This window comes from Diuraphis noxia, unplaced genomic scaffold (genome assembly GCF_037042655.1).
Source record: "Diuraphis noxia isolate RWA-SAM2 unplaced genomic scaffold, SU_Dnox_SAM2 contig0003, whole genome shotgun sequence".
NCBI lineage: Eukaryota > Metazoa > Arthropoda > Insecta > Hemiptera > Aphididae > Diuraphis > Diuraphis noxia.
Genome location: NW_028301713.1, coordinates 10,650,841 through 10,678,234, shown reverse-complemented (window position 1 = coordinate 10,678,234; position 27,394 = coordinate 10,650,841). Strand labels below are relative to the sequence as shown.

The 27,394-nt window shown below is 32.9% G+C and overlaps 1 protein-coding gene across 2 annotated transcripts in view; it reads right to left on the bottom strand.

The window, feature by feature from the left end:
* Window positions 1–27,394, bottom strand: part of LOC107165601 (neuroligin-4, Y-linked-like) — a 354,388-nt gene that overhangs the window by 75,761 nt on the left and 251,233 nt on the right. The window contains exon 1 of one of the 2 annotated variants that reach the window (XM_015513924.2): window positions 6,930–7,161. The exons of the other annotated variant lie outside the window; for it this stretch is intronic. Coding sequence (XP_015369410.2) covers window positions 6,930–7,026 — 97 coding nt within the window. The 5' untranslated portion in view covers window positions 7,027–7,161. Of the gene's footprint in view, window positions 1–6,929; window positions 7,162–27,394 lie in introns of those variants that run through there. 2 annotated transcript variants of the gene reach the window in all.

The following is a 27,394-nucleotide window of genomic DNA, read 5'->3' as shown; positions in this document are numbered from 1 at the left end:
AAAAAAAAAAGAATACTCCAAAGAAGGAGAAGTAGTAGACAGACATGAAGAAAAACGCCAACGTAATGGTGCTATCCCCCGCGATTTCTGCAGCGCAATGTGTGCACCTATGTCCTATAATATACACTCAGTGTGCTTGTGTTGTAGTTACCTATAACGTTTCGTTTATTGGCCGACGTCGGATCAGATGCGTGTAATATAGTCGAGAAAGTGATACCTATACGTATAAACAAAATTAACCTTAAATGCGTAAACCTGGTCAAAAATAACTAACGCGTACTTGATAATTATATGTGATCGAAGACTATTAGAACAAAGAAAGATTGAATATAGTATTATTACTTATTAGGGTTTTAAAATTTCATGAAATTTACTTTCTCAAAATATTTCATTCGTGAAAAATAATTGTTTATCATGTATTATACAGCATGGGAACATTTTTAATATTTGGTTAATTTTATCGAATACTAAAAAATAATTTAAAAATTATAATAATAGTTATAACCAATAGAAAATTAATTAATAACTGATAATATAGAGAGTGAATTACTATAAGCATTCTCACACTCCTTTTTCTTCTTCAATAATATCGTTATTCATAATATAATTTTTGGAATTTTGAAATATACTTAAAAACAATATTTTCAAATTCATGAGATTTTTTTGTAGTACCTATTTAAGGACTAAGGAGTGTCCTGTGGAGATCACAATTCTGTTTTTCAAATGTGAACTCTCCTTTCCAACTGTAAATTATTCAGTGGATAATTTTTCTGAAAACCTGGCTAAAAATTTGTACGAGTAGATTTTGAGTTATTTATCTTTAAACTTTGTGTTTCAGGAATAAAAGATTCATAGTAATATAGGTTGATAATATAATATATGAGGACTATGGTAATCTAAATATCTTTGTCATTAATATAAATCTATCAATATAGATCATTTATAAAAATGGCCCAAGTATAATAAATACTAATTCTACTATTATGTTTATTTTATGTTTTTTTAATACATTTTCGAGGATTATAAGCCTTAGTATAAAAATATTATAATGTGGCTGGGCATGACGTGATTGTTGCAATCTGTCACGAAACGTGATTGAGAGTACTCAAGATGGGTGACCATTTCGGTTTTTAGTGACAAAAACCTTGTCACACATATACGTGTTGCCAATCTCCGTATCATCCATACAACCCCTACAATAACTAATAAGTAATAACCATAGTTGTCTGCCTCAAGAGATCAATAAAACATTAAAAAAATTGTATAAATAAGAAACTTCTCGCTAAAATTTTGAATTAGAACCATCAACATTTTCAAAAAAAAAGAAAATTATTCATTAAATAATTTACAGTAAAATATTTTTATTATTATCAATTATTATATATGTATGTATTGTTAAAAATATTTAGTCTGTCCGCAACTGCCAACGATGGATATACAACAACAAAAATGGTGTCGTCAATACAAGTTACAACTACAACAGTCCTTGAAACGTTTCAGTCGTTGCCATTGTGGAAATACCGTTGATAAGCTCGCTTATGCACGATTCTACAGTTTTATGACACCGTATAATTTAGGAAACAGTTCCAGTAAAAAATGAATGCAAACTGAAAACACCCGCAATACGACGCTAATCGATTGTATAGTAATAATGATGATTGATTATTCATTATTGTTTTGCTTCATTATTTTTGAAAAGATGGCCAAAAATTTCTTTAGTTCAATGAACGCACTTTATGGAGAAAAAAAATGTTCAATATTATTTTCACAATACCGATGAATGTAATATATACGATTATGAAAAATATTTTATTTTCGTTCGGAACACTAAAGGGATGAAAATTAAAATAATCAAGACTTTTGAAGTGCGACGAAGAAAATGTTTGTTAATTGCGCCTGGGATTATAGTGTTGACATGACACCAACTTTGTTCGTGAAATAATCAATTTCGTGGTACGTAAAAACTTTTAACTAATCGTAAATACACTTATGAATATAAATATAAATATATATATCAACAACGTGCAAAGTTTTAATTAATTCAAACTGTGAGCGTTTATTTTATGCACCAAATTTGATTTCTATTGATCACGTTAGCACAAAATCAACACTGAATGTCTTTTAATTATTAATAATAAATTCGCGTAGACGTTCATCCATCACGAGAAAACGAGACAATCTTTCCATCGAATTATATTAACCACGTTTTGATCAACTATAGCTATCGTATAGGTTCTTCGAGTCAAACAATAATGATAAACGCATATGTATAATATTATATTACTCCTATACTGTAGTGCAGAAAGTTAAAACTACCCCGAAAATGTGGTCAGATAATAATTTATATTATTATTATTAGAGTAAATCGCATGCGAGAAAGCGTTTGGGAATCGAGAAAAATATATTATTGACTATTGTGCCTACAACACATGCGGTGGTGTTTGTGAAATAATGTAGGTACGATTTACAACAGTGGGACCATAAACATACATATTATTATTTCAAAACCAAACATGCACGATGCACACATGTAAAGTTACGAATTTCGAACTACCAACATTTTATTTACTATTAGACATCTTAATTTATGATTGTTATATGTAGGTATAATAGATATAATATAATATAATTTATAAGTTAACCAAACATAATTTATTTTCGCATGCTATGATAACCATCTAAGTCCTATTATTTTAATTTATAATTATTATTGATAGTTTTAGTAATCAAACATTCACTTATTAGTCACTAAGTATAACTGTATTAAGTAAAATGATTAGGTATAACATATAATATCTAGAATTCGCTAAAAATAAATATTATTTATATGCAGATCTCATTAGAATATTAGTAATTGAAATACCTGTACATATATACGTATATTATAAACTAATAATTAGGTAGTAATTAGTTTAAATTCTAAACTAAAATACATCAAATAATAACATGAAAGCAAATTTGACGATGAAACCTGATTAACATTTTAAGTCAAAACAAGCAAATTTTTAATCAACCTGTATTAACATAAATTTATTAAATTAGATTTTAATAACTATTTTTACTTCCTTAACGAACTTGAAAGAAGTACCTATACATGTTTTTTGATTGAAAACTGCTTTCTTTTGGGGAAATATAATAATATGATTTCTTTTACCGACTCTATCGTTTGGACAATATTACATCTAAATTTATATATTTTTGATAAATAATTGGAGATAAAAATAGTATCGATTTTTCAATTATTAAGAATATATTTATTTATTTTAAGGATGTTTTTCACGTCATAAACATGATCTTATCATATTAAGTAAGCTCGATGAGCTGAAGTACACGTCTGGTTAAAAATCCTGATTTTTTTCTTCTATAAAATATATGAGGAAAACTTTATTTAAAAAAATAAAATAAAAGTGGGGCACGTCCCGTGAGGAAGATGACATACCTATTTATATTTGTCGTCGCAAATTTTTATACACGACAAAAAAAAATTCTAGGAAGAAAGAAAAGTTGAAAAATAAATTATTATCGACCAGATATAAAATATAATCGAATATACAGTAGTATTATATTATGACCATTGTTTTCGGAAAACCGTTTCTATATACTTGCATGCAGTACGACTACAAACACGATCCCTTCAATTACGAATATTTTCCCTTGAGACTCGATTATGTATATAATAACAATCCATATAATGTCGGTATGTATGCATTGCATATATACGCAATGATCTGTATCGCCAAATCGAATTTACAATACAGCCATGGCTTTATGTTACGTGTTTTAGGGTCAAAAAAAGATCGATCGGCGCGGGATGTGGACGATACGACTGTTGGTGGGAAGGGTGCGAAGGTTAGCAAGGAAACACTGTGGACAATATATTATTACAATAATAATAATAATGTTTAAGAACAGCTATACGGTATATATCGGTGTATTATATGATATTATATATTCTTTCTTATGATGATATCACGCACTCGACGTCTGCGTACAAATTGGCTTTTTAACATTATGCCTTATGCGTGTGTAACGACAACGGATTGTGAGAAGAACATTATTATTTACCATCGGAATCGAACTTTATGTGGACGCCGATCGCATCCCGACAAGGGGTCGATCGCTGCGACCGTCGCCGACACTGATAGTTTTCACCAAGAAAATACACATTTTTATCGTTAGACGCAACTACCGTAGTCGTAAGTACGCGCAGTTAATAACACGAGATAACGGGGTGTTAGAAAAGTATGTAAACAAATTGAAAAATTAACCATTATACGGCCCACTGTAAAACCAAGTGGAAAACCGTCTGCTACGACCCTCCCCGTCAGTGCATTCGAATTTTCTCGCGGCTATATATTTACGATGACGACTATATAATCTAGGTGTTGAATCTCTGTAATAGGTAGTTGATTGGAATCGATCTTTGTGAGTCATGGCTGACCTCAACAATCGCCGCCAAAATGGATTTTTCACCAAGAAAATACATGTCATCGTTAGATGCAACTGCAGCAGTCATACGTGCAGTCATTAACAAGTCGAGATAACAGCGCGTTAGAAGAATATTTAAAAACAATCAACTCATCGTATTCGTATACGGATTGCTACGAAATTACGCGGAAAAACTGCCTCGTCCACCCTTCTTGGCGGCATATTATTATTGAGGTTTTGGAAAGTTCATGCGCCTTGGTCTGATATGCGCATCTAAGCCGTTGTTCACCGCCATTGAACCAAAAACGAACAAGTCTCAGGTGGGCCGCCGCGCGCCCGTCAGGTATATATAAAATCGTACGCAAGATGTATATAATATAATATTTGTCGAATTACCTGCATATATTATGTTTGAATGTTTCGCAAGTGCCCGCCGAACGTAATGACTTTGCGAAAAGGTTTTCATTTAACTGACGCGCCGCCGTGCTACGTATATTATTATTATAATACCTGTGCAATATTGTTGTAGGTACGCGGCGACGTAAACGACTAAATGTCGGTAGACGTGGGTGGGTGGGCAAAATCGGGGAATACGCGTCATCATCAATCATCGGCGCGAGTGTAATAATAAATAACATAGGTATTTAAAGAGAAGAAAAAATATTAATTTAGAATGTTAAAAAAATAACGATTTTTCAATTTCTGCAAATATATATTATTATGAACTCGAGACTTTTGACGTTTTTGTTAGATAATCATATACCATAATATAATATATTAATATCGTTATACGATCTAGTGTGAAATTTATATAATATCGCAGCTGAGTGTGTGCGCGATGAACGAAAGCACAAACAAATATTATTATTAAACTGCAATCGTCTTATAACAGATAAGAGCAATAAATGACAGTAAAGTCAAAGAATTCCATAGAGTATTGTACCGCGGTACAACCATAGATAAATATAATAATATATAAGACAAATACCTACAAATACTACGAGGGAAACATAAGTATTGATTTATGTTGTTAACTGTGTACATCAGTGGCGTAATTACATGGTTGCATAGGTGTGCATTGCACCGGGGCCCGGGGCCTAGAAGGTCCAAAAGGGGGCCCAAGAATTTTAATATTTTGTTTAAAATATATTAAAATTGTAAATGTTGTTAATAATTTTAAACTATTTTATAATAAATTATATACTACGATAAAACCATAAAATTTTATATTACGAAGAGTATAAAAATAAATTGTCCATGAAACAGGTAGAAATATTGTCATTAGAACATATTATATCATTTATCGGCTTATGCTTATCGTAAATATCTTGATTGATGATTATACGTTTATGTATGTACACTGTACATAATACATACCTACGATTAGATTTGTATTCCTGATTATTATTGAGACTCTTTGACAGTTTATAGATAGAGCAGGTACGATAAACATAACTTATTCATATGAAAGGTGTAGGTATAGGTGTTTTTTTCTGTTTTGATCCGTACTTGTTGCGGTCTGATTCAGTTTGGCAGAAAAAAAACAAAAACAATTGTTCGCAGTGTTTTTTTGGAAAAAGTACTGGAAAAAACATCTAGGTAGGTACTGCAGTTTGTCAGACATCAATATAGTAATAATATAACGCTAATCATTAAGTTCAAACGAATTTTTTTTTTATTGATCATAAAATACATCGATACCTGGCCATTCACTAGTACATTTGTGTTGTTCAAATTTTTTTTAAAATTAACTTATAGAATCCAGACTTATTTAGAAATTAAATAATATTCTTTGTATCAAACAGTAATATATCATTCAGCGGTGTTTTTGGTTCGAAAATTATTTCCAACGCCTATTTACGGTACTGAGTTCGATATATTATCCGTAAACCGTTAGCGTTTAAATCGCGATGTTTATTGATGATTGTACATAATATTATTATTTCAATTAATTGTATATTATTCCACCATGGCACCATTGTTTATCATGTCCAAACGGCAACACGCGTATTTACCTAAACCGTATTCAATCGAGACCAATCACTCAAACTCAATAACAATTACAACTCGTCGAATTTTTGGTTTTTTATAATAATATGTTATACCGTCTGTCTTGAATATTAGGATAATATACTTCTACGAAGAAGAAATCAAATTGTTGTGCACGCGCAAAATATTCAAGAGTTGAACAATTGTAAAGCATGAGAAATTGTGATTCAATATTTTAGTTGCACGTTCTGAAAACAGAATTCAAAAATAAAGAGATAGGAAATACCTACTGAATAATATAAGCGACTGCGAGTAATCGAGTGTACCTACCCTGTTTTTATGGAGTTATACGACATGCAATTAATACCACGACGAGTGTATAATTTTATTATCGCATTATCCAGAATTCCAGAGTGTGGGACACTGCAGTGATGACTGCGAAGATCAAAGAGATCTCTTTGACAGTTTAAAAAAAATGACATAATTCCGTCTTGCTTATAAATATTACCTACTTATATTCGGCGCTCTGGTACCAAATAGCTGCTGGTGATAATACAGCACGTGATCCGTAGTTACCGCTTTCCGGTCGCGGATGATGATAAATATCATCGAAATCAAATTACTTATACCTAACCACTTTCTTACGGTATGAGAATAACGTAAGAAGTATATTCACTCGTGATATAGCTGGGCGGATATTCCCGGATGATAAAGTATACATATATGTATATTGTATATGTGTTGAAGTACACAGATATACAGAAGCTAAAGGTAAATAATAATAAGATCGGACACAAATAGTATAGTAATAAGTATAATGATACGATGTACAATAGTGTTATGAGGTGTAATATAAATCAACGACTAACTTTGTATACTAGCTAGCTACACAAGACATATTTGCTATAGTATTATAAAAATGTATAGTCAGCGTCTGCTGAACTACAGTGTGAACATATTACTTATATACTACATGATATAGGGTGTTTTGTTTATAATTCCAACAATATGTTTGATGGTTTAACGATTCCGATGGTTTTTTCGTTAATATTCATGATCTTGAAAATATATATATATATATATATATATATATATATATATATACTATATATAAGTAGTAGTCGAAATGCATAAACGCATTACCGAAGAACGGTTTTACAACACCTGCGCCGTCGACAAACAGCCGAGTTGTTGTGTGCGCGCGCGATTCTTTTAACCTTTTTGCCAATTTTTATTATTACTTTTAGTGGGTGAAAAAAAAACGTGAACTTTGAAACTGCCGCAGCTAATGGTCTGGAAACCCTTTTCTGCTTTTGTCGTTTTCTACTATCCTAGCTATAGGATCCTTTATTTATTTGTTTAAAGTTACAAGCGAAAAAGGGGAGAAAAAGAAAGAGACTGCAGAGACAGACAGATAGAGACAGAGAAAATGTTAAAATAGATAAAAGAGAAAAAAACGAAAAAAACGAATACTACCTTAACCTACATAAAAAAGAAATTTGGATTTAACCGTGTTCGATAACAACTGGTCGAGAGTGTATCGTTATACGACTTTAAACGATATTTAATATACATCATAAAATCATAGGTTGCAAGACGATATTATAGCATAACGCGTTTAATGTAACACATAATAATATTTAATGTAGATAAGTATATAGTTGCAAGCGTAGAATATTATTTTGCTTTATACGTATTATGCATCATCGTGTGCAATTCTATACAAAAATATTTACGCGACAATTTAAATGTCAGAAATAATCATACTATTTCATTTCGTCATTATTTTTATTATACGTGAGTAATTACTCGTATGTATGTAATACGTATAAAAAAATATATGATGGAAAACAATAATGACTTTTTTTCACTTCAAAACATGTTCACTGCAACGCGCCAGTGTCTATAGTAATTCTTTATGTATAATATACATCAAATGCTTGAAAAAAAAAATAGCAAAGATGTTGTTCCTGCAGTGTTCATATTGTCATCGTCTATTTTTGTTGGAATATTTAATTTTTTTTTCATTTATAATACCTAATTCATATGAGTAAGTGAAGTCAGTCACGAGTAAAATTCCACGCATTACTATCATTGCTACGCAACGTAACATTCATTATATTCTAGCTCTCTTGAAATTGGCATTTATTGAATTTAATTATTCTTTCCTTCAAAACAATATCGGCAGAATGACTGAATATAAAATATTGAGTCAGTCGTTTTCAACAACACGAGTTCACAAGTTTTTTTCAAAAGTATAAACACGTCAGTTTACATGGGAATGTTAAAAAACATAATATCACGGTTTATTAAACTAAAGCGTACATTCGAAAAAATCCGAGAATTGTGTAGGTACTTTTATAGAAATTGAAACCAACACACCCACACATTATTCAAATATAAATACCTCCAAGGCATAATATATTTGTGCGTCAAAACCCGAGAAAACAATGAGTATAAGCACATCCGAGTTTCCGATCATCATTTGATATTGTTCTTTTATTTTATTATAATATTATGCGATTAAAGAACAATTGCGTTCATGCCAAATCGGTCTGCAGACCGAGATGCCTAAAATCATTTGCTGTCGTGCCGTCCCGGAAACATTGGAATGATTATTTAGATAAATTATAATTCTATGGAAGTAATATTATATTATACAAGCCGTTGTCACTCGAGGATACCACAATAAACACAAGCGCGCATTACGAACAGTATTGTTATTATTATTATTATTATAATATATTGACTGAAATATCGCGGTAGTACACGACCGGGTGCCGTAGCCAGTAATTTTATGGGTGGGACGGAGACGGGGGGGGGGGATTGCTAAAGACTAAAAACAAACTTAAGAAAGTAATTCAATTGTTATTTTTTAATTATAACATTAAAACTGAAATAATTGATTAATTATTGAAAATCAAATAAATAACTTAACGCTAGAAATTAAAGATGAATTTCTAGCGTTAAGTGTCGTGTTGAGAAGGATAATAATAATAATAAAGTTTAAAACTTAAATCCCAAACGCCTTTTTTTTCAAAAGCAAATTGGTCAATAATTTCTTCAATATAAAAATATATTTTAGCATTCCTACGAATAATGTCTAACCGATTTCATGGATTTTCACCAATATAATAATTTCTTAAATATGTTTCAAAACTTTCACAATATGGCGAATTGAATATATTAATTTCAATAATGTCTTAGGAATGATATTATAATCTCTAGGGCATTGGCAATGAATCCCAGTGTAGTACAACACTGTTACACGTGATTTAAAAGTTTCATAATTCGCATTGTAATAATCTCTCGTATGCGAATAACGCTTGGAGGCGTATAATTTAGTCATAGGCCCAATGCTTTTGTTAAATAATATTGCATTTGCAGGTTTCGAAACAAAATCGAATCGACAGAGGAATGCTTTATATGTATAGGCATCGAAGTATTACATGTAATATGTTATACTCGCGTGGCGGTTGGGTCTCTTGCTTTTGTATTGATACAAAATTGCAAACTATCGAGCATTGTAATAAACTGTACGAATAATACAAATATACCGTTCACACGGAAAGGTATGTAGTAATTATAGTACGAAACATAAATATATATGTACTTGGGTAGGTACTTTAATTCCAGCTGTATTATTTAGAGCTTTTGAGTGGTGCATAAGACAAAGGTATTTTATCATTATTATTATTGTTATCTGGCACGGAGTATATTATTATACACCACTAACGTCGATATAGGTACCTAATAATATAAAAACCCACTAACGATTTCGTGATATTTCTGTACCACGTGTATGTTGTACACATATATAAAATATATAGATGTTGTACGTAAGTGTGAGTGCGGTGGGGAGGGTGTGTGTGTATGTGTACACATACATGCTGTAACCGGAGCAGCACATTTATGTTCGAAATGATAATATATGTTTACCCGATGCGAAAGAAAAGGAAAGGCCGTGCGTTACCGTAAACCCTTAAACCATTCGTAAATCGAGTTATCCATCTTGGAGAGCAAATGAAGAAACAAGGTCAAAAATTACGTTGGTTTGTTCAAGAGTTCTCGTATACCTAGCGTATACAAATACCACCGGCCGATTCTTTATTAGCACTTTTAATAAATGTGTACCCATACGTTTAGCTGGGTCGAAATCAGACGTCGTGGTACGCGGGGGAAATGTAATTTTGTAGAGCATTCGCGAACGGTATAAAAATACATAAACGCGTAGCTGATGTATTTGGCTGTATTTTTTTTTATTTTTTGGTTTTAATTTAATACATTGATAAATATCAATATTGCAGGAAAAATAAACTAGCAAATAATTACGTGAGCTTATATCGCTTTATTTTATATATATTTATTTTTTAATTTCCGATAAAAAATTCGATCACGTATACCGCCAGCCGCAAAATCCCGTAATAATAAACAAACGAGCACGTTTTGAATACATAATTTTTGATAACAAAAATAAAATAAAAAAAGAAGAAAAAATAGGAAAGAGAAAAGATCGAAAATAAAAAAGGAAGTTTAAGAAAGATGAAAAATAAAAGTAAGAGAGGAGAAAAACAACAGTAGCCGGTATATATTTTTGTCGTTCATCCCCCCCCCTATCCATTACTCTTCACTATCGCTGCCGCTGCCGGTTGACTGATGGTTGGCAATCGCATTCCGCCGAGTCTTATACATAATTTCTCCGAGCGCGTTCCTGTACTCTATCTATACATCTCTAACTCACTCGTCGTCCTTCTTCCTGGTCGGTTCCACTCGTCCCGATCGTCCTTCTCTTCCGACCTTTTAGCGTGTATATACATTTTCGACGTCCGTCTCTGTCTGCCTGCTGTATGCGAGTATGCCTGCTGCCGCTGCAGTCTCCGTCATCATATCTCTCTCTCTCTCACACACACACACACACACACACTCGATTATTTCTATCCAGCCCACCATGCAGACGACTGCGACGACTGCGACGACTTACGCCGTAGTTGTTATATTCTAGGCGAGAGATAAATTCACCGCCAGGGACATTCTTAACAGACATGCGAAATGACTGGCAAAGTCACGGTAAATACTTTTATACCGTGGCCATACATTTTCGTGTGCCCGCGCCCAGTTTGTCCGTCATTACGGCGGGAACCGACCATTTTTATGCGCACCCATTTTTTACCCCCATCCGTGTTTACGTGATTTCGTTGCCGAATAAAGTCTCAGATCGTTTTATTTTTTGCTAAAAATGTTAGGTACTTACGCCACCGCCGCATATCCCGTCTCGACCATCGCGAATCGTGAAACGGGCCGTAAGTAGGTACAATAAGGGAACGTTGGCATGAAGTTTGGTTTCGCCGTATTATTACAGGTACTCAGCCCCTACTCGAATTGTTCGTGAAAATTTCAGCGAAACGCCTAAATTTTCATAGTGCAACCTGTTTAATTAACTTTCATAAAACACGATTATAAATCCAATAGTTATACTTCGAAAACGATTAGGCGTATTATATTTCTGGCAGGTCGATATATTATATTCTGATAAGGTTAACTAACTTATTTATTATTAGTAATATAATTTAATCATCTTATACCCATACCTATTATCCGACATTGAGTTTTTTTATAAGAAAATAGTCTTAAACTTACCGGATTTCCACGTAAATCATATTATTATGACTTACAAAATAATATGGCAAATATAATAAAATAATATAGTGTCTTTTTTCCCCTGAAATACTTGTACGTACAATTTTCTTCATCTTTTCATGTCAGATAATATAATAAAGACTGTCGACAACAGTTTCAGTATTATTATTATTTTATTATTTCATGATGAAACACACGCTGGGTTGAAGTTACGTTTTAATACATATGTTATAAGGTATACGTAATACATACACAGAATCGCGTACAACTGTTTTGTAGCTCCGAATATTAAGTACTATATTAATAGTTTTGTATAAAAAATGGTTTAAACTTTAAAGGGGTTAAAGTCGTTGACTATATCGTGTTAGGGATTAGAGTAAAATCACAAGTGGAGCTCGAGTACCGTAAGCCACTAAATGAAATTAAATGGTTTAAAAAAACAAAACGAAAAATGATAGGTATTACCAAAAGAAAAAAAAAATTGCTAAAAAGAAAATAAATATCAAAACTTGGATGTTATTCTGAAAAATATTTTTTTGAAAAACACGAAATACATAATATGATATAGAATAATATTGCAATTTCTCCGTTCTGGTTTGTGTTATCTGCACTGCAGTGACGGGTAAAACGAACCGCAGTGAGTCACATATCCCACGCACATCCTTTCCAAGAAAACACGTATACACATATATATACATATATTGGATAGCACCAATCGGATTTAGAAAACCACAGTCTTCGTCAGCGCAATGTGGTACGTGCGTGCGTGTGCTCGACGGGGTAGGATTTCGCGAAAAAACCATTCTAGAATTGCACTTCACTCAGACACCGTCGCCGTCGGATGTGAACCGCGGGTTTACCTACGACTGCAATCGTCCATTCGAGTATAAATCCTAATACAGCCAGCCGAATTGAGGTCGGATAAGGTTTCGTAGGAAATATATGTATAACAACGTATAAAATTATGTATAGCTACACGCAAGTCTGCGGGTTAAAGGGCGAAAAAAAACATAAATAATATTATATATATAGCAAAATATATTACGACCCAAAAACAACCGAAATCTCGGTTAGTATATCGTCAGCAGCAACGGCCCCTCGTTGTACCACTTGTGTAGTTTTGTGTGTGTGTTATTCAAACAAATGTGGGACAGTTTTTGGTCCATCGCCGTGTCCATGTTTACACGCACACACACTGTCCAGCTTAAACCCTCTCGACTTCACCCCCGCCAACAGCAGTTCAACGTGCGCGCAACACTCACATATATTTATATTATACACATCACATACAACACATATATACATATTTATGCATGTGTGTGTGTGTGTGATGTGTATCCATTTCATTTATATGATAATGCGAATAACTGACACAGAACACCACTTGGCCATTTGTCCGACACGCGTTATGGCGTCAGGATCAGGAATGCGTTATTAGTTCACTTGTTCGATGTAAATTCCGACTGATTCTCGTCCTATCTCTAGCTCTATCTCTATCTCTCTCTCTCTTTCCGCATTTATACGCAAGCAAGCGCGCGCACACAAACACAAAAACATACACACACACATTCGCACATAAACAGACACGCGCGCATGCGTGTTTATTCGAGTAACCGTGTGATTGTGTGTATAATAATTTACGTTAGGTAGCTTAAATAATACACAATGTACATCACCCACCCCTTGCACACGCATACACGCATACTGAACGTGCAATATATTATACACTTACATACGCCAGATGTCATGTTTGATTAATGCAATGCTCGGCAGGATGCTAATTTCGGCGACCATGACGATGACTGCGACGGCGACAGACGAGATGACTGAAATATATTCAGGTGCGCTAAATATGGCGAATAATAAGTCAGTATACATTTCTGGTCTATATCAATATCGGAAACCGGTCGTTCTGCATAAGTAATAAGTATATTATATTATTATTATTTGAATACTACGCTACGAGCAATACGCTGCACTGCAGCTAGATGGGATCGAGAGCGTCTTTCTCCTCCACGGGATATTAAAAAATCATTTAACCTAAATCCGTCAAGTAAACGACTACCCTTCACTCGAAGATATGCTTTCAGTTAGGTATTTATTTATTTTTCAAGTCTTACACCATGTTGTCGATATTAACATTTTCGTCAACTAAGAAATTTAATTAATTTTTTTTTTTATTTCACTTCAAAACTGAGTACCTACTTTATAATGTAGATACCTACGCATTATTTTCAGACGAATTTGTCTCTTCAAAAACCAATTAGTTTTTATTTCTTTAAAGAAAACTCTCTGTTGGTAGAATTTCTGAATAATTCTGTCAGGGTTTTTTTTTCAACACATTTAAATAGTCTTTTAATTAAATAAATAAATCCCTCGGTTTCGAGTGTATATAATAAACCGTGCAGAGTTATATTATTGTTATTTGTTAGCCGTTTCAACAATGTAGAACATGGGTAGACGGATTTTGTTGTCTGAGTATAAAATCATTATATTCAAAAAAGGGTGACTTATATTTTCTGTATTTACGCCGTATATTATCTATTATTTTATTTAACCTTAAAAGGATTACTCTCTTTATATTTATTAGTCTTTTGTTGTAAAACATTTTATTTTTTAACAAAATAATAAATCTTTTTTTACATCTTGGATGCTCTCTAAAGTTTGATTACGTATTTAAGCTTACTTTTGATGTTTTACAGTTACATTAACTATATTATTACTAGACCCAGACATAAGACTACAGCCTGATGAGATTTTGATGATACACTTGCGCTGATGTTCGGTGATATTATATTATATACGAAGTTTCGATTCAAGGTCTTAACCGTTTTGAAAGAGCTTATACTTAAACATAAATTTACAGGTTGACGCTTATAGAAACAATGCGATATTGTATTCATGTGTGAATTTAATGGTATACTGCGAAAATAACTTGTTAGTATGACTAACATAAAAACCAAAAAAATCACGACACAGAGTGGCGAGTAATATCAATTTCCTCGCTCTAATATCAATTATCAGAAGAAAAGAAAGGTATCTAAGATGCGATTTTATACCTATATAGCACCTAGACAGAAATCGTACAATATTACCTAATACCTATGCGATGTTTTTCGTTAATACAATTTCTTAATTATTTTTCTCCTTTTGGTTAAACGACAGCGGCGTAGCAAGGATTTTTTCGGGGGGGGGGGGGGGGGGGGGGGGGGCTGATCAAATTTTTACACAGCTGAGCATTAAATACCTATTAGCACGGCCGAAGCTATAGAAAACTAACAAAATAAAGATGACAATTTAAAATTAGTAAAATAAAATTTTAGTCTTTTTGAGTGAATATTGTAGACCATTGAAATAATTTTTTAATTTTATTAACATTTCGGGGGGGGGGGGGGGGCTGCAGCCCCCTCAGCCCTCCCCCTGGCTACGCCACTGTTAAACGATAAAATATCATTGAAAATATTTTACGTCAGTTATAACTAATTTTCCGAGCACAAACCAATCTTTTCTTGACTAATTGTAATTATTTATAATATTTATTTATTTGAATAATACACACTCACAGACACAATCGCGAGGTGAAGTTAAACACACGTTAAATCGAGTCATTTATATAGACTTCAACGTTTTTCAAATGCAAAATGTCCGTAGGAAAACATGTAGGAACTTACATTCATTATAGTCGTCATCGTGCAGGCGTATCAATCTTTCTGAAAAGTACACATCACGTCATAATATTTCCAACTTTTCACAGTTATTATGTTATATGCATTTATTTGATTTTTAGCGAAACAAAATTAACGCATCATGCACAGGGAAACTTTTATCTTTTTTATGTCGTCTTCGCTATATATTTGCATGAAAATCAAACATTAAAGTTGAAAACGCATCGTTAATGTTAAAGATAACGGACTAGAGGTGCGTAATAAAATAATAACATGCACGTTTATAAAAACCATAGCGTGCGGTATTATGACGCATCTATATTATTTATATTATTAAATATCAGTATTATTCGAACGACGAATGATGATGTGTTTCAATATAATATAAAGGCGTGAAAAAAATTGTTTACGAACGACTTACACGTCTAGTCATGTCTGGTCATGATTCAATATCCTCTTTTATTTAGAGTGCAAATGTTTATTATTTACCCCGACCGCCCCCCCCCCCCCCCCCACCAAACATCCCGGAACTTCTGGTACGGGATGCGTCTTCATCGGCCCACCTACCACGGCCGAGGTGTACACGATACCCTCGCAAACTACGTTCTCATTCTTTTGGGCAAAAGTGATAATGGAATTCCCGAGCGTTTCCGGTATTATATTATTACACAATATTATATAATATATACGTGCATTATATAATCGATCTCGTTCGACCAAAGTCGTTTCAAAAAGTTATCACATAAAACCGCGTATCTCGTCCGCGGTGTGCCTTGCCATCGGCGGCAGGACTCATATTATTATATTGTTGGTCGACAACAAATTTTAAATCCTGTGTCCATCCCCCCCCCCTAACCCCATTGCGGGTAGCGTCGGGGGATCGTAATAGAAAACTATTTTATCGGCCTGGTCGCGGTGGCGTTCTATCGTAATAATAATAATAATAATAATAACAACAACAACAATAATAATAATAATAAATAATAATATATTATATTTTATTTTGTACTATACGCAATAAATGACGTAACGCGAAATATAATAATAATAATAGTTAAGACCTCTATTCCGACCGGTATTATATATAGCAGCAGGGCAGCACTCTATACTGGTTTTTTTTGCCATCTCCGCGAACCGCAGTGCCAGAAAAAGTTTCAGGTCGCGCGGAGGTCGTCGTCTCGGGTACAACGATGAAGTTTATCCGCTTCGGCTCGTGAACGCGATTTACGGCCTTCCGTATATAATATATATATACGAATTGTTCACAAAGTCCGACAACGACAACGTGCCGACACACAATGCGCGCCGTGACTAGCCGTTACCGCACACACGCGCGAGTTCGACTGATTTTAGTGATTGTCGCGGCCAAAGAAAATATGTGTCGAACTATATGGCAACTATTTTTCCGAGGCTTAGTGTCAGTTGAGGTGAACTTATATTATATGGATGCAGGAGACGCGTCGGACCAGGGGGAACACAATATGCGTTATTTAGCGACCAAACTCTAATCTATAGGTACCTACCTACTACCGATGATAAGCGCTTTAAGCCTGAAACACGTAGTGATGGTATACATATACCGTCTTCTAACGCTCGTAATGATGATAATAATAAAAACAATTTCATTACCTACTGATTGTAAAAACGTATTTACCGTTATTTACCTAACCTACCGTTAACCCCCACCCCCTGCGTTCGCCACTGGCTGCAGATGATTCTCGTTAAAAGAAATTAATGCAAAAATATTATTCGTACAATGATCACAATTATAAATTATTCTCGTGGTTTTGTTTGTATTTTTTAGTTTTTAGTTTTTTTTTTTTATCCTAACATCACATTTAGCTTTAAATATGTATAATTAATGTGACTTTATGAAATGGCCCACGTTACGCGATTTATCATAGATTGAAGGTAATTATTAATTATTTATGCCTATGCATTTGATTTCTAAAGAGACATTTACACAGAATACTGTCAGATTCGGTTGTCGCGCCGCATTGAAAGCACAGACAAAGACGATGAAAGGTACATTGGTTTCGTCTTAGCGTTTTAGCGTTTTAGAAAGCTTAAATAATTATACAGATACGGTTCACGATAGTGCCAATACGTCATATTATAGTATTTGATTTCGTACGATACTAAAAAGCCAAATAATTTCCGAGCGTAATCATATACCTAACCAATAATTGAAATTTGCGTTAATACTTTAATATTATATAAAATAATTGTAACATAAATATAAGTAGCGCTAACCTCAGAGGCTCAGAGAAAATAAAGTTGCAAAATCTAACGTTAATCACAGTAACGAATTACATTGAAATACTCAATAAATTTGTATTAAATAAAACCCCATTTAATGTTACATAGTTATTTATTAAATTAACATCTTAATTTACTATACTTGACAAAATATATTTATTTAGATGACTGAAAAGTGATGAATGTGTTTTTACTGAGAGCATGGTTTTTATCAACGTGTACAGGATGTGTGATAACTGAACTATCAGTATCACATATTACCTAAACCAATACATTACACTATTTACTTTATTAATTGATTATTAATCAATAAACTCCAAAATAATCGCCCATCTTCTGGCAGGAGTAGAAACAATATTTGAGCCTTTGAGTTAGCATCCCGAAAATATCAGAGCAGTCGGATAAACATATGAAAGTGCTAATTTTGATGCTTAATTTCTAAGAAATGCCTTCGTAATTTCTCTGTGAAACCATAACATTTTGTTCTCTATGAAACCATATAATTATAAAAAACCAATTATTTTTTAAACCAAAACCTCTCAAATATATAAGTGAACACCTTGATATCCAAGGATGGCCCTGTGTTCAAGTATGCTGTAACATATTTTATTGCTATTTTAAACACGTTCTAATTCTTTTTTTTAGAGGTAATATTATGATTTATTGTTTTTCATCACGTAGCTAGTTATCTCTGCATTGTGGCTTTATTGTGATATATTGTGTGAAAAATGAACTATTGTACCGGTAAATCGTATTATTATGATAAACTTATTATGATTTTACGATTACTACTGCAGTCAAATATTAAAATAAATCGAGTAAACGAAAAAAACAAAATAAATAATCATTAAATAAATTTAATTGCCTACTTCCAATATACCACTCAGTTTTTATGCACACAATATTACTGCTGGAAATAAATGCATATTATTGTGTAATGACTGACAGCCTTGTCCTTTATATATTATGACGTATAGTGTCCTCTCATAAAACATGATATATCACCTGTATTTGTTTTAGTTTTAATTCAACGAACTTTTGAATGATATCAATCAAACTGTATTATTATATACAAGCTTAAAATATAATAGTAATATCAAAAGCGTATCTTTTTACCTATACTAATGTGTGGTACGCGGGATTTCAATATTTCGTATACGTGTTTCATGCGAGTTTCAAGTGTATTAGCTGTTATTTTTTATTAACTTTATTACCGTATAGGCACTTAATCTCATATGTATCGGTCTGCTTGTGGGCGTGTGCATTGGACAAATATAATGTTTTTCAGAAATATTACAACGCAATGTTTTATAGTAAATATTATATTGGATTTCTTCTTATAGCGAACGGTTAAATAAAATAATAATAAAATCATATACTTAATTCCGCTGATAAATTTAAGCGGATATGCACAATATACGAGTTTCCGTGACCTCTTTCGTGCCCTAAACCGTATACCACGGGTATCGAGGACTTGGAACGCGTAAGTATTACAAATGGATTTGTACACAATATATTATTATTTTAAAAAACACCATTATATATACAATAAGTATACAACTATTATTGTGTGTGTTCAGTGTATACTTGAAACATATACGTATTATTATCTATACGTGTTCACAGTTGGGCGTTTACGACGAATGAAAATGTATACAATATTTATGACGTAAGTAGTACTATATACCGACGCGTACCACTACCATGTTAGTGTGTTGTATTGATAGATCCGTATGATTATTGTACATTTTAAAACAGTGATAAATAAACGGGTCCGTAAAGTGATCCCGAGCAGATCTAGTGTATATAGGTAGTAGTTGTAACTTACGTCCGGTACAACTTTTTTCGCATTTTCTGGTAAAAATCGCTTACAAATTTTAATCCGACTCGAGTATACAATCGTTATTATATGATATCATTTCGATCTGTATAATGCATTGTAGGTAAAATTATCGTAGTGCGCCAATGTTTTTAAACATTCTTTTAATCTCTGAAAAACTGATTGCTGCATGTTTATAGTTTATACCAAATACAAAAAAATAAATTGAAAATGGCCGAATAGGCCATTTAAGTATGACTTCAACTAAACGAACAGGCGTTATAAAAATATGTTTATTTTTTAAATTATTCTAACATAATATAATAACGCAATAACATAATGTATTATGCATCTGAAATTATTGAAATTATTTCAAAAATATTAATATTTACAGTATTTTGATATACAATTTTTTAGTTTACGTTTTATTCATATCGTAAACTATAAATATAGCCTGACAGACAGCATAGCTGTTAGTGATAATACGCAAGACTTTGAATTTTTCGGAAGAGTAATTTTAAGTAAACCACCTATGTTTTGCAGAACACAAAATAATTTAACTACATTTATTTTAACATGTGGTTATGTTAATAATAGTATATAAATTACACAAAAATATAAAATTGGTGTTATAATTCAGTAGCAATGTGATAAAATAAAATTGAATTCATTACACTTTATTATAGTTTGAAATAAATGAAAAAATAAATACTACATAATATAACTTTCCCATGAATACAGTTATGTACCCATATTGCCTGTACATAACGCCGTGTTACAAATTAATAACTATAAGTAAATTTGGGTGTTAAAAATTCGACTTGAATTATTCACTTAAACAATTCACTTAAATAATATTTGTGTACAAAAAAATTAATGCTTTATTACGATTTAACGTTAAACAAAAATTAAATATTTATATTAATTTATTATTAACTCGGGGAGCTAGGTACATAAATTTACACTTATTATGGATAATAATTAATATAATATTAGACGATAAAATATGTCGTATATAAAGTTTTTAATTAAAAGAAAAAACTTAATTTTTGAGAAATTCGATATTGTGATACGTGCATAAGTATAAAGAATTCATCACAAGGATTACGAAAAAACTATAAAGTTATGCAAAAAGTTTTCCTCAAAATCTGAGTATCCTGAGTGTTATTGCCAAAACTGTGGTTTTTGGTAGTTTTTCACAATATTTCCTAGTAAACTAAAGCAAAAATTATTATTTTAAAATGTTGGCATATCTATCTTTCATTTTTTGGTAACTTTTGGAGCATTATTTTATTTTCTCTAACCATTGTGCACTATGTACCTACTATGTCATCATAAAAAAAAAAAATATAAAACCAAACAGCAACAAATTATATTATTATTGTACGTCCCGAAAATTTCTAATTTCATCAAAACAGTAAAAATGTTATTTTACAATTCTTGATCTACTGAAAATGTTTTTTAAATGCCAGTATTGATCAGCTATATAGACGAGTTACTATTAATAAATTTAGCACTATTAAAATCAGTGATTTATGAATGGAAAATTGCAATTTAGTGCGTTGAAAATAATTTTAATTTACATATTATTATTTAAACATCAACAAACTGAAGATAGTCTATTTAGTTATAGACGATAAACATATTATTTTTTCACTCGCACTGGTTGAAAATATTATCGATAACCTTCTGATGGAATTATCTAATTAAAAGCCAGTTTTAATCTAAAATTGTATATACCCCTACCTCCTCTTAATTTTGTAATCCCGCCCTCTCTTATTAGCAAATTAAAATCCTAACCTTAAGTACCTCCAATGGGCGGCTTCTTACCTCCAGCCACTCAAGCCATGTCACCTCCATCACATGCACTTATTGTAAAACAACATTTACAGATTGTGTATATTTTAATAAACGATAAAAAAAAGCCAGTTTAGTGTACCGGAATTCGACCGTTTGCACATGGCCAATAATATAGGGGGTAGGGGAAAGTGGCAAGTTTAATGAAGAAAAGTGGTTTTGTTTGTGACACGTCACTGCAACGTCACACATTTATTTGCTTTCAAACATTTATTTTTCTTCGTATCGAATTTCACGGATATCAACGAAGAACAAACTACGCGATAGGTGCTATACATATATTATTGCAAATGCACACAACCTAATCGAAATGTTTCGTATACGTTCGCATATAGTATAAAACCGATATATTCCAAATTGTTGGTTGAATTTTGCGCGAAAACCTAAATATTTCCGAACACTGTGAACACCAGTATGGCAGTATGAAATGCGTTATGTTGTACAACACACACAAATATATATATATATACTATGTAAACTCCGCGCAGATATTAAGCGCGTGATCGCTGCATGATTCACGGCGAGTGTATAAATCTTTTGAAGACGCACCGGCAAACATCTCGTGGCAAACCATAAAAAACCGTCTTTGCAGCTTACACGTCTGGAAATATCGCGCGCGCCCACACGCACACACATGCCCACAAACGCACAGAACAACAACAACAACAAAGGAGAAAACAACAGAAATCGGGACATTTCACATTACCCACCGCGAGATACATTGCTGGCGGTTCCGGATGGAAATCCACAACAATGTCGGTTTATTACGAAAACATGAAGGGGAAAGAAGAAACTGTGCAGGACAGTGGCAACGGTATTACTTACTCCTTTTTTTTTTCATCCTGACCCATCCGTCCGCCCACCCACCCATTCGACTCCTCCTCACTCATACCCGCCTCACGTCACCCACACACAACGACAGACGCCGGGGCGTGATGTGTGGCGGACCACCACAGCCGCCGGCCTGGCGGCAAACGACAAAATCGTTTCGGCGCCCTCAACCCCGCGCACCTTTGCTATATATGCAATATGCATATCATACAAAAGCTCAGCCATACACCCTTATTATGCCGACTCGCACCACCCGTTGGCCCGCCGCGCCTCGATCCTTCCGCCGTCGTTATTCTCATAGCACCGTCGCACAAAAGTGGCCACATTATTTCCACTGCAGCGCAAATGGCTTACTATACGGCTCGTTTTACATTAATTGGACACTTCACGCGAATTCTAGTTCCGCTATCACCTGCAATGCCTCGTCATGAATAATTTTAAGGATTTCCTTTACAAAAAAACAAAAAAAAACAAAAAAAATTAGGTATACGGACGTCACTATACGAAATCCTAGTAAGTATGATTATAATAAATGATATTATTAATGATTATATTATGATAAAATCCAACGCATCATAACACGCGTCAATTTGCAGTGCTCGTAGGGATTGTCTACGCAGGTCACGGCCTGTTGCCAACGACGGGGTGGGTGGTGGTGGGTAGGAAATTAAAGGTTTCTCCGACGTCCGATCTGCAGAACGTAAAGCGATTTGTCCGAAACGTTTGTTCGACGCGTTTCGGGTTTTGATGGCGTTCAGAAGGGACGCCCGTCCGATGTAATAATGATGGTCGAATAATAGTCATATTATTTAACAACGATGTACCACAATCTTACTCGTCGTTTTTCGTGGAGGCGATCGTGTTAATCGAATTACTACGGTGACGCGGACGCGGACTTGGAATCAAAATGAAAATTCTGTAAAGATTGACGACTGACGTTTGCAGTCTGAAAGTGTGCAATGTTATTGCAACGCTCGTATATACTTCGACTCGCGGCAGACACGTCTCAAAACTAAAAGTAAAACTTTTTGACAAATAATTTTTGTTATGCGACCTGGTTTCGAATCCCAAGATAAAAATTATACTCGCTGCATATTAAAGCGACAAATCAAATGAACGATGAACTTCGGTGTCAGTTTTAAACTCTGACAAAATCTTGTATGAATAAATGAATTCATGGTAACTGTTCGCAAAGTTCATTTGAAATCAACTGACGTTCTCATAAAAATTAGATTTTATATCATATCATTATTATAAAGATTAACAATTATTATTTGTATAACTTTATATTTTTTTTATATTTATTAAAATGGAGAATACTGTTGGGTCCTATTTTAAATAATACGCTTAAGATTATATATTTTATGTTTATACAAACATTATTTATTTTTATTATTCAAATTATATTCACATTTTATTAATATCAATCATTGTTGTGTGACGTTTAATTTTTAATTGGTTCATAATTTACTTTAAGTTCAAATTGTTTTCGAAGCGCAGATTTTTAAAACTCGTACTAAAGTCTATGACTGACAGTATTTTTCAATCATGTTATACCAATATATAAGTGAATCACAAAGTTAGATTTATGTAAACAAATGTAGTTAAAATTACTGAACAAATGTTTCATCATCGGTTTAAATATATTGTAGTGATAATTAACCCACATTAGACAAAAAACCTAGCGAATCGTATAATATTCTATCAGCGCGTAGTTACACAGTCAACCAAGGACTGGGACTTCTATGATTTTATCGGTTATGGTTTCAGTTTCGGTTATTGCCGGTTTTAACCCTTATTATTTAAATTTTGCTTTTTATTTTATTTTTATCGATTAAGTACTGTATAAAAAAATGAATGGGGGGGACGAGATGGCCGAGCGATCTAACGCGTCGGCTGTGGCTCAGCCGGACCGGGTTCAATCCTCGACCATCGGTCGACATTTTCCTCCGGGCAAGTCACGGTGTCCGGAGAACAAGTGCCGCCATCCCCCACTCCGGGGCATGGCAGAAACCTACGGATGCCCCAATAAAAATTCTGCCAAACCTCACCCACGTGTAACACACCTACCGTTCCATAACCTACAGTACCACCCCCTTCCCAATGGCCTAAGTTGTCGAGGGACAATTAATAAAACAAAAAATAAAAAATGAATATATTAAGAACTTCTATTTAATGATAAGTACCTATTTGTAATTAAGTGTACCTATTTAAGAATATAGGTAATATAATATCATTGCAAGATACTCATATTATTAAAAATGTAAAACTATAAAAAATATACTATTTTATTCAATAGTTTACTGACGTTTATCAAAGTTCACTATACCATTGAATTACAAACATTGTAAGAATCAAATAAATAAATAATATTTATTGCCAGTCCTAAGCCTGTAAAAGTGCGAAGGAAAATTAATATAGTTTAAGTTTAAGTTTATTATTATTATATCAGTATTGTAAAAACCAGTTCAAATGTTACAAATATTATGTAAAAAAAAATAGTGACCGCAAGTGCCACCAAAAAGGTATTGACCGCAACTGTGCCGACCGCATCTGTGTCGTAATCAGTTTTTCATAAGGTTTCGGTCCAAAACCGGTCCATTTCGGTACGGTTCCAGTCCCTGCGACAGCATAAGATTCGGAAAACCTGAGTAGATAATATTATTAATATTAACCTTAACTCTGGTACAACTACAAATGCGTGGTATGTGGTAATCGAACATCGCGTCGGCGGCAGCGTACGACTAAACGTTTCGAATCACCACCGCATTATTAGCACAGTAAATAATATAATATTAAATTTGCGTTGAAACAATTGATTTTGGGGCTTTGTCCATATATTTAGTATATTTGGGTTAGCTTTCTTTTTTTGTAGAGAAATACACGAAAGTCATCTGCAATTTTTCGTACAGGATTTTTCACCTCGACGATTTAATTAATTTTATTTAACTACAGAAACATAATATATACGGTGTGCTATATTGTTCATTTAAATGCTCGATTTGAGGAGGATTTCGTCATCAGCCTCGTCCTGTATTTCATGCAATATTGTATTTCTATATATAATTCAATCTGTAGTGTACGTTTACTTAACGAATTCTTTACTCCGATTTCTCGCGGGGGAACAGACGGGCGGTGGGCCCGAGGTGGCATTATTATAGACGATATATAGTGTCCGCGGTGCATTTGCGACGAATCAGAGTGGCTTTGGAGTTTGACATGAGATGATAATAATATTTTCTAGTAAAAAATCGAGAGGAATTTTATTGTTTCAATCACGAGATCGCGGTGGCGTGGTTTGTGATAATACTTCCATTCAGTTATCGACGGGCTTGGGCGCGTAACCCGAGACAGTTGAATCGTAAGGACTGGCAATATACGACGATTTTATCGTCGGACACGGTAAAACATTGTCACGTGTACGCGATTAAAGAAGAAATTTTATTTTCATCGTAACGGTGAGTAGTATACTAATTTGTGAAAGGATGCGATAAATACAAAGAAGCACACCGATAGCAACAGCGCCTAATCTGCAATATCATAAAATATAATAGGCCTTCTCTCAGTCCATTTTCGACGTTAAGACTATTTATTTAATTTATTTCATATTATCTTATTGTCAACATTAATGCGGATGCGAATGAACGTACTGTCAGTTTATTATTATTATTATTATAAATAGTATTGATATCAAAAATAAAAACAATTCTACAAGTATAGTGTTTGTGTTAAACTATATTATAAAGTTTTGACAATGAATAAAAATATTATAAAAAATAAATTAATGAAAACAACACATTTAAACAAATTTTAAAACTCCATACGAATTGGACGATAATGTTTAATATTTAATTCTGTTAATAAGTACATTACCCGCTGAATTGTAAAATATTAATACATAACTATTAAATTATATGATAATAATCGATAGTTGCGTAAATATATTTTTAAATTATTGCAAAGGTAATTATTAAGTAAAATAACTTTAAAATTATTTCATACATTGAAAATACGTAAATACGTAAATACCGTACTTGCAGAATCTAAAATTTCAGTCTGGAATTCGAATACCGCTTATTTAAAATAACATACTGAAAATGAAACCAATAAAATGTCGGGCAACTATAGTTTTATGAAAATATTCCATTTATGTATCTTAAAATTATATTGTTCATAATATTTAAAAAAAAAATGCATAAGCGTATCGTTTTGTAAAGGTAACGATTTTTACAACAACTCTAACATTTAATTTGTTAGTGTTCGTTTTTTTTATTAGACTCATGTTTCAGAGGTCTTGATGGTAAGACAAAAAAAGAAATCAACAGATACAAAATGTGATTCAATGAATAATTTTTGAAAGTGAGAAAACTTAAAGAATTTCTATTAGGTATGTAAAAAGAAAATAATTATAAAAGCAATTGTCATTTCAATTGTAATAAAAATAAAAATGAACAATATGAAACCGTCGATTTGGACTTCAAAGGAGCGTTGTTACACTCGTAATATAATGATATATTATATAATTAATTATCAAATTGAAAACTATTTCGTCAAATTCAGTAAAAATTCGCGTTTTGATCAAACTCGAAATTAAGTAAATATTTTTTTTATCAGACGCGCACCCTAAACAGGCCCTGTATATCATAACACAATAAAGTTCACAAAATTTAAAATTTACAGCCTGGGTGGAAAATGCACAGACAGGATAAAATCGCATAATATGGTATACCACATATACCTAGGTATATGTTATATAGTATATATATGACCCGGGGTATTTGATTACGGTATATTTTAGTATTTTACAATAAATTAAAAATGAACTACGACAACGTCAAGAGGACTAAGTGGAACTTAAATGCATACTGCAACCTCTGCAACGTACATAATCGATTAACAAAATTACTAA